This window comes from Muntiacus reevesi, chromosome 8, assembly GCF_963930625.1.
Source record: "Muntiacus reevesi chromosome 8, mMunRee1.1, whole genome shotgun sequence".
In the NCBI taxonomy this organism is placed as follows: Eukaryota; Metazoa; Chordata; class Mammalia; order Artiodactyla; family Cervidae; genus Muntiacus; species Muntiacus reevesi.
The window spans coordinates 84,523,439-84,536,654 of record NC_089256.1 but is presented as its reverse complement, the minus strand read 5'-3'; the positions used below and the strand labels follow the sequence as shown (position 1 = coordinate 84,536,654).

The window sequence follows — 13,216 nt, the reverse complement described above, 5'->3', positions numbered from 1 at the left end:
GTTTTTATTTGTAAAATCTGAACTAATATTTAAATACCCTTTGATCCCAGCTTGATGCTGGGAAAGACTGAAGGCAGGAGGAGAAGGGGACAATAGAGGATGAAATGGATGGATGGCATCACTGACTCAATGGACATGAGTTTGAGTAAACTCTGGGAGTTGGCGATAGACAGGGAGGCCTGGCATGCTGCAGTCAATGGGGTCATGGAGAGTTGGACACGACTGAATGACTGAACTGACTGAATCCCAGCTTAGCACAAAGCTTGCTTATATAGACACATTTAGGAACAAACATTTATTTTAAAATTTAAAAAGAATACTTGCTTGAAATCATAAAAAATAGTAATTCTTTTTAAATGGGTAACATTTTCCCTATGATTTGCTTTCATTGAAATATATTATCTTTTTCACATACTAGATAGAAGCAATTTAACAATACAAATTAGTTACTTACAATATGTTAATACTACTGAGAAATGCAGATTTAGAGATGCGACCATCAGTTTTGTTATAAATACATATCAGTCCAGCTGTGGTATATACTAATTAACTAGATTTTATACTTTGGGGCTGAAACCCTGAGGAACCCGTGGGGTCACTGGGCAGAGTTCAGTATGCACCTGTTCCCAGAGTTAAAACTAAACCATGCCCATCAAGAAACGAAAATCCAAATATCTTTTAATGTTTGAATATTTATTTGTAATCACAGGCTTTCCTAAATTATTATATTGCCTTATACTTTGCTGTTTTACTAGAATAATGATTTAGGCTATTTAATGCAGAGTACAGTCATTTTGTTTAGAATGTGGTACAGACAGATTTTTCTTGCTTTTTAGAAATTACTAAGCTCCGTCAGTGCCATTGCTGATCCGTCTTCAGTTCCAGAGGCTTCTTCTGGTGTCTGTCGCTCTTGACAGTGGTACTTCAGTTTCAGTGGTTTGCTGGGGTACCAGACCAAGTGAATACGGCAGGGAATGATTTCCTGGGGAACAAGAGTTCTAAAAGATTATGATCTGCCAAAACTTCTAGGTTTAAGCAATTCTATGTACCATTATGTTTTACCTGTGTTGAGAATTCATGGAGTAGAACAGTATAATCAAAATCAATTGCATCATCATTTGTTTTCTAGAAGAAGAAAAAAGAATTAGTACAATAGATAGGATAGGTTTATATTAGCTCAGAATTTGGAAGGCTCATCTTACGTAACTTCTTCAATGGGTGCCTTGAATCACCTGCTGCCTCTTTGAGTCTAGCCTCATCTCCTTTGGTGCTATCCTGCATCAAGATGTATAAGTCATGGATTCCTACTGTTTTGCCACCAAGTCAGGAAAATCTAGTAAGATCTTTCTATCACTTTTTAATACTTACAGGTTTTGATGGAGACTAAGGTCTATGAGATAGGGAGAATCTATTGATACTCATATATACACCTTAAGTAGACGTGCTATGCCAGGCAGTTAAGTCAAGGGCAGGGCAACCAGGATTTCTAGAAGGCCACTGTGGCCAAGTCCTGTGCTAGGCACTTCATACATTTTCTCATGGAATTCTCCTGTCCTGCAAGAATATGTATTATGGTAATGGTAGTCACTCAGTTGTGTCTGACTCTTTGCAACCCCATGGACTGCAGCCCACCAGGCTCCTCTGTCCATGGGGTTTCCAGGTAAGAGTGCTGGAGTGGGTTGCCATTCCTTTCTCCAGAGGATCTTCCCAACCCAGGGATCAAACCTGGACCTCCTGCATTGCAGGCAGATTCTTTACCATCTGAGCAACCAGGTAAGCCCTTGTTTTATAGGGAAGGTAACTTGAGGTTACAGCTGCTGCTGCTGCTACTAAGTCACGTCAGTCGTGTCCGACTCTGTGCGACCCCATAGACGGCAGCCCACCAGGCTCCCCCGTCCCTGGGATTCTCCAGACAAGAACACTGGAGTGGGTTGCCATTTCCTTCTCCAATGCATGAAAGTGAAAAGTGAAAGAGAAGTCGCTCAGTCATGACTTGACTCTTTGTGACCCCATGGACCACAGCCTACCAGGCTCCTCCGTCCATGGGACTCTCTAGGCAAGAGCACTGGAGTGGGGTGCCATTGCCTTCTCTGGAGGTTACAGCTAGTAGGTGATAAACGGGGATTCAAACCCAGATAAATCTGTGGACTCCACTGCCCACATCCTTCATGTTGTACCACACTGCTTCTAAAACCAGCACATTTTCCAGGTAAGCAGGCAGTCTCCCACATCTCTTTTATTCATTTGATTTTTATAAATGTTATGAGTGACTAAATCAATTTCCTGTTTTTTTGACAGTAACTGCTTGGGCTGCAAAAGAGCTTATCCCTTCAGTTAAAAAAAAAAAATGGAAGAAATATTTAAATTAATTTGGATTGTGATTTTAATCCACCAGGTTTTCGTTGAGACTCTTTAAGAATATGAAAAAGCAAAAACAAACAAAAAGGACTTGATACTACATTCTGTCTTCCCTTTGCTTACACTGATAAAGATTTTTTACAAGCCATGAAATTTCCATCAGGTGGAGAAAGGGAGGGAGGGATAAGGTGAAAAGAGTGGGCCTGGATCAATCACAAATTGACTGCTTTTCTGTGGTGCTTTTCATCATTGGGTAGGTTTGCCTTCTACTGAGCAGTGTACCCATGAATGGTGAACGCACATATCCAAAGACAGACTGCACAGTCAGAGAATCCCTAAGAGAACATGTAGTGTCTTTTCTATAAAGAACAGCTTCTGGAGGCTCCAGCTGTCAGTTGGGCGTTGCTGGCTTTGGGGGTGGCTTTAGCCTGTTTGACTCATTTGGTGGCGATCTTGACCTTGGGCTCTGTTGACACAGCCGGCTGCTCTGCTGTGTAATTCTTGTCTCAGACTTCTGCTCTGCCTGCATGGTTTCTCAAGATCTGCTTACCATGTATTCTACAGTTAAAAAGATTGGTCTAGGGGGTTCAGGATGGGGAACACATGTACACCCATGGCTGATTCATGTCAGTGTATGGCAAAAACCACTACAATATTGTAAAGTAATTAGCCTCCAATTTAAATAATTTAAAAAAAAATTGGTCTTATATGTATGTTTTCAGGGCAGTGGCTCTTTGTTTTTGAAAACAGCATTTCTGAAGGAAACCGTGGCACTCTCCAGATTTAAGGCAAAACAGGAAAAGGCCTGAAATAAATGATGGCATTCCAATTAATCCAAACAAAAATCTGGGTTATTGTAATGCTTGGACACTCTCTACATTTAATTAAGACTTTCCTTAATTAAGTTATTGAAACACATGTTTTTATAGCTACTTCCTCCTCCAGGAAGAAGCACCCTTAGACCAAACTGAAAGCTAGGCTTATTAAAGAACCGCAGCCCAGACATGGCACGTCCATGAACCTGGTCAAGTATCCAGGGTGCACTGCCCACACCAAGGCTCTGCCTGCCAGAAAGCCATCGTTTTTAACATTATTGAGAAAATTCCCTTAGTTTTGTTCAAGTCATCACATATGTCAAAACCTTAGTCCAAACTGATGATCTCCTGTCACATTCTTCGGATAACTCGGCACTGTAATCTTCCTAGAGATGGACCTGAAGTGTTTGGTCTCCTCACTCATGACCCACCCTACCCCCTACTGCTCCGCTCACCTCTAAAAAAGGATGATCCCTAGCAGAACCAGTGTGGTTTTAGTAGAGAGTAAGTAGGCTTAGGTTATTAGTATATGCTATCAAAAGCTGTTTTTTTAATTGAAGTGTAGTTGATCTACAGTGTTGCTAGCTTCTGTGTACAATGGTGACCCAGGTATACATACATATATTCTTTTTCCTAGGTTACAGTAGGTCCTTGGTTATTTTACATAGAGTAGTTCGTATGTGCTCATTTACCCCTCCCCTACCCCCTTTCCCATAACTGTAAGTTTGTTTTCTATGTTTGTGAGTCTGTTTCTGTTTCATAAATAAGTTCATTTGTATATTTTAGATTTGGCATATAAGTGATATTGCATGGTATCTGAGTGACTTCACTTAGGATGATAATCTCTAGGTCCATCCATGAAGCTACCAATGGCACAGTTTCATTTCTATGGCTGAGTAATACTGTGTATCTCTACTACATTATCTATTCATCTGTTGATAGACATTTTAGGTTGCTTCCATGTCTTGGCTATACTGTAAATCATGCTTCTGTGAACATGAGTATCTTTCCAGATGATGGTTTTCTCAGGATATATGTCCAGGAGTGGAACTGCTGGACCATACGGTAATTCTATTTTTAGTTTCCTATTCCTTAGTTTTCTAAGGAACCTCCATACTGTTTTCCACAATGGCTGAATCAACTTACATTCCCACCAGCAGTTTTAGGAGGTTTCCTTTTCTCCAAGTCTCCAGAATTTCTATTTGTAGACATTTAAAATATGATGGCCATTCTGACCAGTGTGAGGTGGTACCTCACTGTAGTTTTAATTTGCATTTCTCTAATCACTTAGCAGTATTGAGCATCTTTTTACGTGCCTGTTGGCCATCTGTCTGTCCTCCTTGGAGAAATGTCTATTTAGCGCCTTTGCTTATTTTTTGCTTGGGATGTTTTCTTATATTGATTTATATGAACTGTTTGTACATTTTAGAAATGAAGCCCTTGTCAGTTGCATTATTTGCAAATATTTTCTCCCATTCCATAGGTTGTCATTTTGTTTATGATTTCCTTTGCTATGCAAAAGCTTTTCAGTTTGATTAGGTCCCAATTATTTATTTTTGGTTTTATTTCTGTTGCCTTGGGAGACTGACCGAAGAAATTTTTGCTACAACTTTTATCAGGGGATGTTTTGCCTGCTTTCTTTTCAAGGAGTTTTATGGTGTCTTTAAGTCAATAGTGGTTTTATTAGCGGAATAAATACGGTAGGTAAGATGGTTTCTGTAATATACTGTTGTTGGCCAATGGGGGCCTCTAGTTAGGGTGAAGACCTGTACTGACGGACTGACGGCTACTGGTTAGGTAGTCTGAGGTGCTGACAGTAGCTAGTACTAGTATCATTTGGAACAATGCTAGAAAAGTAACAGCTTTACTTTTCTCAATTCACATCAAAGGCTAAGGATGTCAGTAAGGTCTGTGTCTTTTTTTTTCTCCCTAGTCAACAGATATTTCCCCTGCCCTTGGTTTAGTCCTTATGGTCTGAGAATGACATCTGTTCTCCAATTGTAAGGCAGCAGCTGCCAGTAAGATGGGTCTTAAGATTTGTAGTTCGGCTTTCTTAGCCCACTCTTCTCCCAGGCTGTGTTCGTTTGAGACTGTGAGTTTCTAAAGCTGCACTTCCTTACACAATTGGATTCAAAGGTGAGCTTAGCCCTGCGTGTACAGATGGTAGTTCCCACCCAGAAAGCTCTCAGAAAAACTATAACCCTTACAGTTTCCTGAGCTACCTCGGGCCACGGGGCCCCTCCAATCACTCCTTGCTTCTCTGTCTTGGCTTTGTCAGCCCTGCCTTCCTGGCTCTAGTCTCCTAGGGACAGTGCCGAGACTTTCTGATCTTGGTGACCTTTTTAAAAAAAATTGTTGTTTGTTTTGCTTCTTGCTGCGTTTTTTTTTTTTTTTTCCGTTTTTTTTTCTGCTATCTGGCTACCAGATAGCAGAATTTTAAAATCTATGAGGGCTTGTGCATACTTCTTTTAAGAGAACTCTAATCTTGGAAGCTAACAAGGGTCAGGCCCAGTTAGTACTTGGATGGGAGACTGCCTGTAGAAAAAAGATAACTCTGATCTGAAATGTGGGCTTCCCAGGTGGCTCAGTGGTAAACAGTCCACCTGCCAAGTAAGAGACAAGGGTTCGATCTCTGGGTTAGGAAGATTCCCCTAGAGAAATTAATGGCAACCCACTCCAGTATTCTTCCCTGGAGAATTCCATGGACAGAGGCACCTGGCAGGCTACAGTCCAGAGAGTCACAAAAGAGTCAGATATAACTCAGCGAAGCAACAACAATCTGAAATGCTATCAACCTTAAACCAAATTTCCCAGTTGCTTCAGTATTTAGATTTATGTTAGCTTCAGTAAGTTTATTAATCTTCATTTCATAGTCCTAAGAGAAGTGATTTGCCTTAGGTGAGCCAGCAAGCAGTTGCACATTCAATTATTATTTATCTAAAACCCAAATACCACAGAGTAAAAATCTAAAACTACTCAGTGACCGTTCTCCCCCTGCATTTGATTTTCCTAACCCTACAGTTACATTTGTCCCCACTTTCCCACTTTGCAGGCTGGTTGAGGGATACTGATGGACAGATGACAGACATCCAGACTGGCTAGAATGGAGCTGCTGTTTTTGAACCACAGCAAAAACTGGTGATGACTTTGGTGATGTGAGATGTACAAATGCAAACAATGGAAAATACTGCCATTAAAAGATACTATTTTTTTCTGTTTTGTCTCTGTTATTCTATTCCTGTTGAGTTTTCCTCTGACACTCATTAAAATTATTTCTATTACTTTGACACCATTTTCTACACTAAACAAAAAATTTCCCCTGACTTCTCAGTTAAAGTCTTGTGTTGAGGATATGACTGACTTGGTAGATGAGAGAAACTGACCTGACAAAAGATTTAGTGCTGTATCCAGACCCCCTAATGTAATAACTCTCAATTAAACGGTCATCTCTATTAAAAAGAGCTCTATCGGGGAAAGAAATGTGTTCATTTCAATAAGTAAAACACATTTCAAACAGTTGTCCGCTTTATAAGTGACCTTTGATAGGCACACCAAGCTCTTACTGGCAATAATGCTGACTGGATGCTGGGCAAATCCTTGTCCTCAGAAGATACTCACTGATAGCAATCCAGTGATCTGTATCTCTGCAAAGACACTAACTCCATCAAGTCTTCCTTCTCTTCCCTACAAGTCCTACTTCACCCCTCTCTACTGGATTTTTCTCATCAACATACAAATATGTTGCTAAATCTCCCAGCCTGAAAATACAACAGAAAACCCGCGGGACCCACCCTACAGTGCTACTCTCTCTCTTTTTAAAATTCCCTTTTACAGCCAAATCCCTTGAAGCAGGGAGTGTCCATTCCGTTCCCATTCTTTGCCTACCCTGCTCCAGTCAGCATTTCACCCACCCTGTGCCAGTGAGACAACTCTTGATAAGCTTGCCAACTGCCTATATCAAATGGCCAATTCTTGGTCCTCATCTTCCTTGACTTCCCAGGAACATTTGAAACAATCAGCCCTCATCCTTGAAAGACTTTCTTTTCTACTATCTCCAACTTCTAAACTTAGAAGTGTTCCAGGACTCAATCCTTTCATGACCTTTCTCTGTCTACATTCCTTTTCTGACCTCGTCCACTCTTGCAGCTTTAAAAGCCATCTATGTTGTGTTTGGCCTTGGAGTATAAAATGAAGCAGGGCAAAAGTTAACAGTATTGCCAGGAGAATGCACTGGTCATAGCAAACACCCTCTTCCAGCAACACGAGAGGACTCTACACATGGACGTCACCAGATGGTCAACACCGAAATCAGACTGATTATATTCTTTGCAGTCAAACTTGAAGAAGCTCTATACAGTCAGCAGAAACAAGACCGGGAGCTGACTGTGGCTCAGATCATGAACTCCTTATTGCAAAATTCAGACTTCAATTGAAGAAAGTAGGGATAACCACTAAGCCATTCAGATATGATCTACATCAAATCCTTATGATTATACAGTGAAGGGACAAACAGATTCAAGGGATTAGATCTGCTAGACAGAGTGCCTGATGAACTATGGATGGAGGTTCATAACACTACAGGAGGCAGTGATCAAAACCATCCCCAAGAAAAAAATGCAAAAAGGCAAAAGGGTTGTCTGAGGAAGCCTTACAAATGGCTGAGAAAAGAAGAGAAGCAAAAGACAAAGAAGAAAATGGAAGATACATCCATCTGAATGCAGAGTTCCAAATAATAGCAAGGAGAGATAAGAAAGGCTTCCTAAGTGATCAATGCAAAGAAATAGAGGAAAACAATAGAATAGGAAACTAGAGATCTCTTCAAGAAAACTAGAGATACCAAGGGAACATTTCATGCAAAGATGGGCACAATAAAGGAATGAAATGGTATGGACCTAACAGAAACAGATATTAAGAAGAGGTGGCAAGAATACACAGAACTATACAAAAAAAAGATCTTCATGACCCACATAATAACGATGGTGTGATCACTCACCTAGAGCCAGATATCCTGGAATGCGAAGTCAAGTGGGCCTTAGGAAGTATCACTACGAACAAAGTTAGTGGAGGTGATGGAATTCCCGTTGAGCTATTTCAAATCCTGAAAGATGATGCTATGAAAGTGCCGCACTCAATAAGCCAGCAAATTTGGAAAACTCAGCAGTGGCCACAGGACTGGAAAAGGTCAGTTTTCATTCCAATCCCAAAGAAAGACAATGCAAAAGAATGTTCAAACTACCACACAATTGCACTCACTTCACAGGCTAGCAAAGTAATGCTCAAAATTCTCCAAGCCAGGCTTCAATAGTACATGAACCGAGAACTTCCAGATGTTCAAGCTGGAAAAGGCAGATTTGAACACTTAGAAAAGGCAGAAGAACAAAAAATCAAATCCCCAACATTCATTGCATCATAGAAAAAGCAAGAGGATTTCAAAAAAACATCTACTACTGCTTCAATGACTACACTGAAGCCTTTATGTGGATCGCAACAACAAACTGGAAAATTCTTAACAAGATGGTAATACCATACCACCTTACCTACCTCCTCAGAAATCTGTATGCAGGCCAAGAAGCAACAGTTAGAACCAGACATGGAACAATGGACTGGTTCCAAATTGGGAAAGGAGTACATCAAGGCTGTATCTTGTCACCCTGCTTATGTAACTTATATGCACAGTACATCATGAGAAGTGCTGGGCTGGAGGAAGCACAAGCTGGAATCAAGATTGCTGGGAGAAATATCAACCTCAGATATGCAGATGACACCACCCTTATGGCAGAAAGTGACGAAGAACTAAGGAGCCTCTTGATGAAGGTGAAAGAGAAGAGTGGAAAAATTGACTTAAAACTCAACATTCAAAAAACGAAAATCATGGCATTTGGTCCCATCACTTCATGGCAAATAGATGGAGAAACAATGGAACCAGTGACAGACTTTTATTTTCTAGGGCTCGAAAATCACTGCAGATGGTGACTGCAGCCATGAAACTAAAAGACACTTGCTCCTTGGAAGAAAAGCTATGACCAACCTAGACAGCATATTAAAAGGCAGAGACGTTACTTTGCCAACATTGTTCCATCTAATCAAAGCTATGGTTTTTCCAAGAGTCATGTATGGATGTGAGAGTTGGACTATAAAGAAAGCTGAGTGCCAAATGATGCTTTTGAACTGTGGTGTTGGAGAAGAGTCTTGAGAATCCTTTGAACTGCAAGGAGATCAAACCAGTCAGTCCTAAAGGAAATCAGTTCTGAATATTCATTGGAAGGATTGATGCAAAGAGATGACTCAGTAGAAAAGACCCTGATGCTGCGAAAGACTGAAGGCAGGTGGAGAAGGGGGCGACAGAGGACAAGATAGTTCGATGGCATCACTGACTCAATGGACATGAGTTTGAGCAAGCTCCAGGAGATGATGACAGACAGGGAAACCTGGCGTGCTGCAGTCCGTGGGGTTGCAGAATCAGACACAACTGAGCAACTAAGCAGCAACGTATTGTTGACACCAACCCGGACCTCGCCCCTGAGCTTCAGACTCACGTTCAGAGGACTATCCAAATGCTCTACTTGGAATTTAGAATGCCCCAAATCAAGCTAATTTCTACCCAAATCTGTTCTTCTGTAAATGAAAAGTAGCTTTCCGGTTATTCATGCCAAATCCTAAGACTCATCCTCAACTTTTCTCATTGTCGGACATTCCACATTCAGCCCATCAACAAGTACTGTTAGTCTGTCTTCAGAATCCAAATGCTTCTCACCACCTCCACAGCTGACACCCTGGTCCGAGTCACCAGCAGACTTCGCCGAGGTCACTGCAATATCTCTTGTTCTGCCTGCTTCCACCCTTGTCTGTCTAGCCTGTTCTCAACACAGCAGCCAAAACGATCCAATCTGGAAGTCAGATTGTCACTCTTCTGCTAAAAAAAGATCCTGTGCTAAGTAAATGACAAGGTCCTTCTGGTGGCCTCCCAGGCCTCGTGTGGACTCATCCAGCCTGTCAGCCACACTGCGGCCTCGGGTCCCTCTGCCTGAAACCCCTTCTCTTCCGGAGGCATGGCTGGCTCTCACTTCTGTTGGACCTCTGCTCAAATTAGAGGGGCCTGACTTTAGACTAAAGTATAATTCTCCCAACACCCCACATTCCCTTCTCCCTACTTTTTCTCCAGAGCCCTTATCACCAGCTGATGCACATTTTCTTGTTTATTGGTTCACCGTCCTCTCTCACTAGAAGGAGTCCCAATACAGACAGCTACATGGGAGTCTTTTGTTCACTGCTATTATCCTCAGTCCCCAAAAGAGTATCTGACATTGACATATTTATCGAGTGAATGAAATGCAGTTAAAACTCTTGCCACAAATCTAGAAACTCATATTAATTTTGTCTAAGAACATTGCACGGGTTGCATCCCTTGGGTAACCAGTTTTTTGTCGTTCTTACCCACTGCTTGACACTGCTAATCTGGGACATGTAGTAGTGGAGAAACGGTGTTGTCTTTTGCCACATCACGTAGGAGCTGCCCAGAAAAGCTAGGTCCCAGATGGGCCTCAGAGATGGAGCAATATATCCATGACTGTCTGAAGGGGCAAAAAAGTACATGCGTGTTAAGACATTTATAGGACAAAATCTTAGAAGTTTCAGTAGTCAAACAGGACTCGTATCTGTGTCTTCATTGTATAGAGGTTTACATGCTTCAACTTGCCTGGTAGGTAAAAAGCTACTATAAAACCGTTTAAGAGCTATTTGCTGTATTACATAAATGCAAACTAACAGTGGTAATGATTAACCTAAAAATCTTCAATCTTTTAATTAGATGGGAATATCTATCAGTTATATTCTCCACATCCCTTTCTACTTTCGTTCTACAGTGAACGTGCTGGTCTTCACCAATCTAGCAAATGTCTTTGTCCTTCTCTGATCCTAGGCGTTAAAGCCAATCAGTGGCAGCATCTGTCACCATTTTTTTTTTTTGACCAAATGAAAAAAATCAAGTGGGTTTTTCCTGTGGTATTGTCTTTGGAACTGTAATCTTTTTAATTCAGCATTTATTTTTAAAAAATTACTTAATGTCAGATACTGGAATGGATAGGGAAACAATGACTAATTATCTTTTGTGACTTTTTGGAACTCTAATTTTGGCAAGTTACTTATGAGCTGTCCATGGGCCATCATTTATGTAGTTTGAAAGATATATTCCTGGTCTGTATTACAGCCCAATAATAATAGTTTAATATGTGAGGAATACTAACAGCTTACTTAGGAAATGAACCCTTCTTGGTAAAATAATCCTTTCGCATAAATTCTGCTCTGTGTTGGTAGAACTTGACTGGGTTGATTTATAACGGTATCAGTTCCGAAGGCATTCATTGATTGCTTGGGCGCTGTGGGCAATCCAAAGAGAGGCCCTACCCTCCTCTTCTTGACAGTGTAGAAAGGCAGCTGACGTACCTTTCTTAAGAGAGGGAAGATTAGAGAGGAGGGCACAGGGGACGGGAGGTTTCTCTGGGCTGAGAAGTTGGGGAAAATGTCACAGAGATGAGATCTGAGCTGAACCCTGAATTCCTGTCATGTGTGTGTGCGCGCACACGCATGTGAGAAAGAGTGACAGACTTCATTCATCTTACAGCACCACTAAGAGTTTACACCTTGAGATCAAAACAAATTAACCATAGGAGAAAAATCAGTTATACAAAACACTGCGAATAGTGAGGACAACTGAATTTGTGTCCATCAGGCATTCAGTAGCAATGATGCAGTCACTCTGGACTTTGGCTGGTTATCCCCAGTCTTTTATATGTAACATACTGGGCTCATCTACAGGAAGTTTATGAACTTATTAGAAAAGGTGAAATTTTTTACTCATAATGAAAACTAGACAGTTACTTTTGAGGGGAAAAACAGTGCAGAGCAAGGATATCATAAAATGGATTGGCTCTTCTCACTCACCAATTGTAGAGAAAACTGCTCAACAGTCAAAAACTCTGGGTTAATTACATAATGGGATCTGCTGAGAGTTGCACTGCCTACTCCAAAATGGATTTTCAGATTATGAGACTGACGCGCTGCCCACTGCGCTAAGAAGGCGCTTCCAAAATGGATTTTAATTCACTTTATCCAAAACCAAACCTTTTCAGTTATAAGTAGATAATTTTATATACACAAGCTATAAATAGCACCATTAAATGTCTCTGCTGAATTTAAAGTGACAAGAGAACTTGTAGATTTCATTGATAAAAACATACACTCCATTAAATTATTTGAATCTTCATAGCAACATGTTGTTATATTATTATAGAATGATCCTTATGGGCATATAGGACTTTTAATCTGTACTATTAAAAAGTGTCCAAAATCTAGAAATCCTGTGGTAAATAAATATTTAAAAGAGAAGGTCCAAAATGATTTCTAAAAATTTGTGTTTTAAGAGGAATATATAAAACCATATCTCCCCAGCTAATGCTAAGGAGGGGTGTGTGCTAAGTCGCTAAGCCGTGTCTGACTCTCTGCGACCCCATGGGCTGCAGCCCGCCAGGCTCCTCTGTCCATGGGATTCTCTAGGCAAGAATACTGGAGTGGATTGCCATTTCCTTCTCCAGGGGATCTTCCTGACCCAGGGGTCGAACCTGCGTCTCTTCTGTCTCCTGCATTGGCAGGTGGGCTCTTTACCACTCGCGCCACTTGGGAAGCCCCCCTTTCTTCCCACTTGCATTTAGCTCAGGAGGGGATCAATCCCTAAGTAACTAGATTCTAAGTATTAGTCAGTGGCCCCCTTATTTCAGGCAGTTAAATATAAGCAAATTCTACTACAGTATGAGATTCTGATTCTTTGGAACAGGATTTAATCCAAGTTGTCAGAGACCTATAAAGAGACCGATCCAAGCTCTGCATTTGAGAAGCGCAAGAGCAGGATCCTACCTCCAGGTCTGTCAGAACACTCGGCCCCGTAATGGAGGGACACAGATGCAGTAATGAATGGAGACCGCAGGGCCTCCACGCTGAAACGGGGCTTCTCAGAGCCTCCGGGCAAGTGAGCAGACGTCAAGTCTAAT

The 13,216-nt window shown here is 41.2% G+C and overlaps 1 protein-coding gene across 1 annotated transcript in view; it reads right to left on the bottom strand.

Annotated features, from left to right (window-relative positions):
* Positions 1-676: 676 nt before the first annotated feature.
* Positions 677-13,216, bottom strand: part of RARRES1 (retinoic acid receptor responder 1) — a 43,186-nt gene continuing 30,646 nt past the window's right edge. The window contains exons 4-6 of the mRNA XM_065942903.1: positions 10,608-10,740; positions 1,063-1,125; positions 677-982 (exon numbers count right to left, since the gene is read on the bottom strand). Of these exons, the coding sequence (XP_065798975.1) occupies positions 833-982; positions 1,063-1,125; positions 10,608-10,740 (346 nt within the window). The 3' untranslated portion in view covers positions 677-832. The remainder of the gene's footprint in view (positions 983-1,062; positions 1,126-10,607; positions 10,741-13,216) is intronic.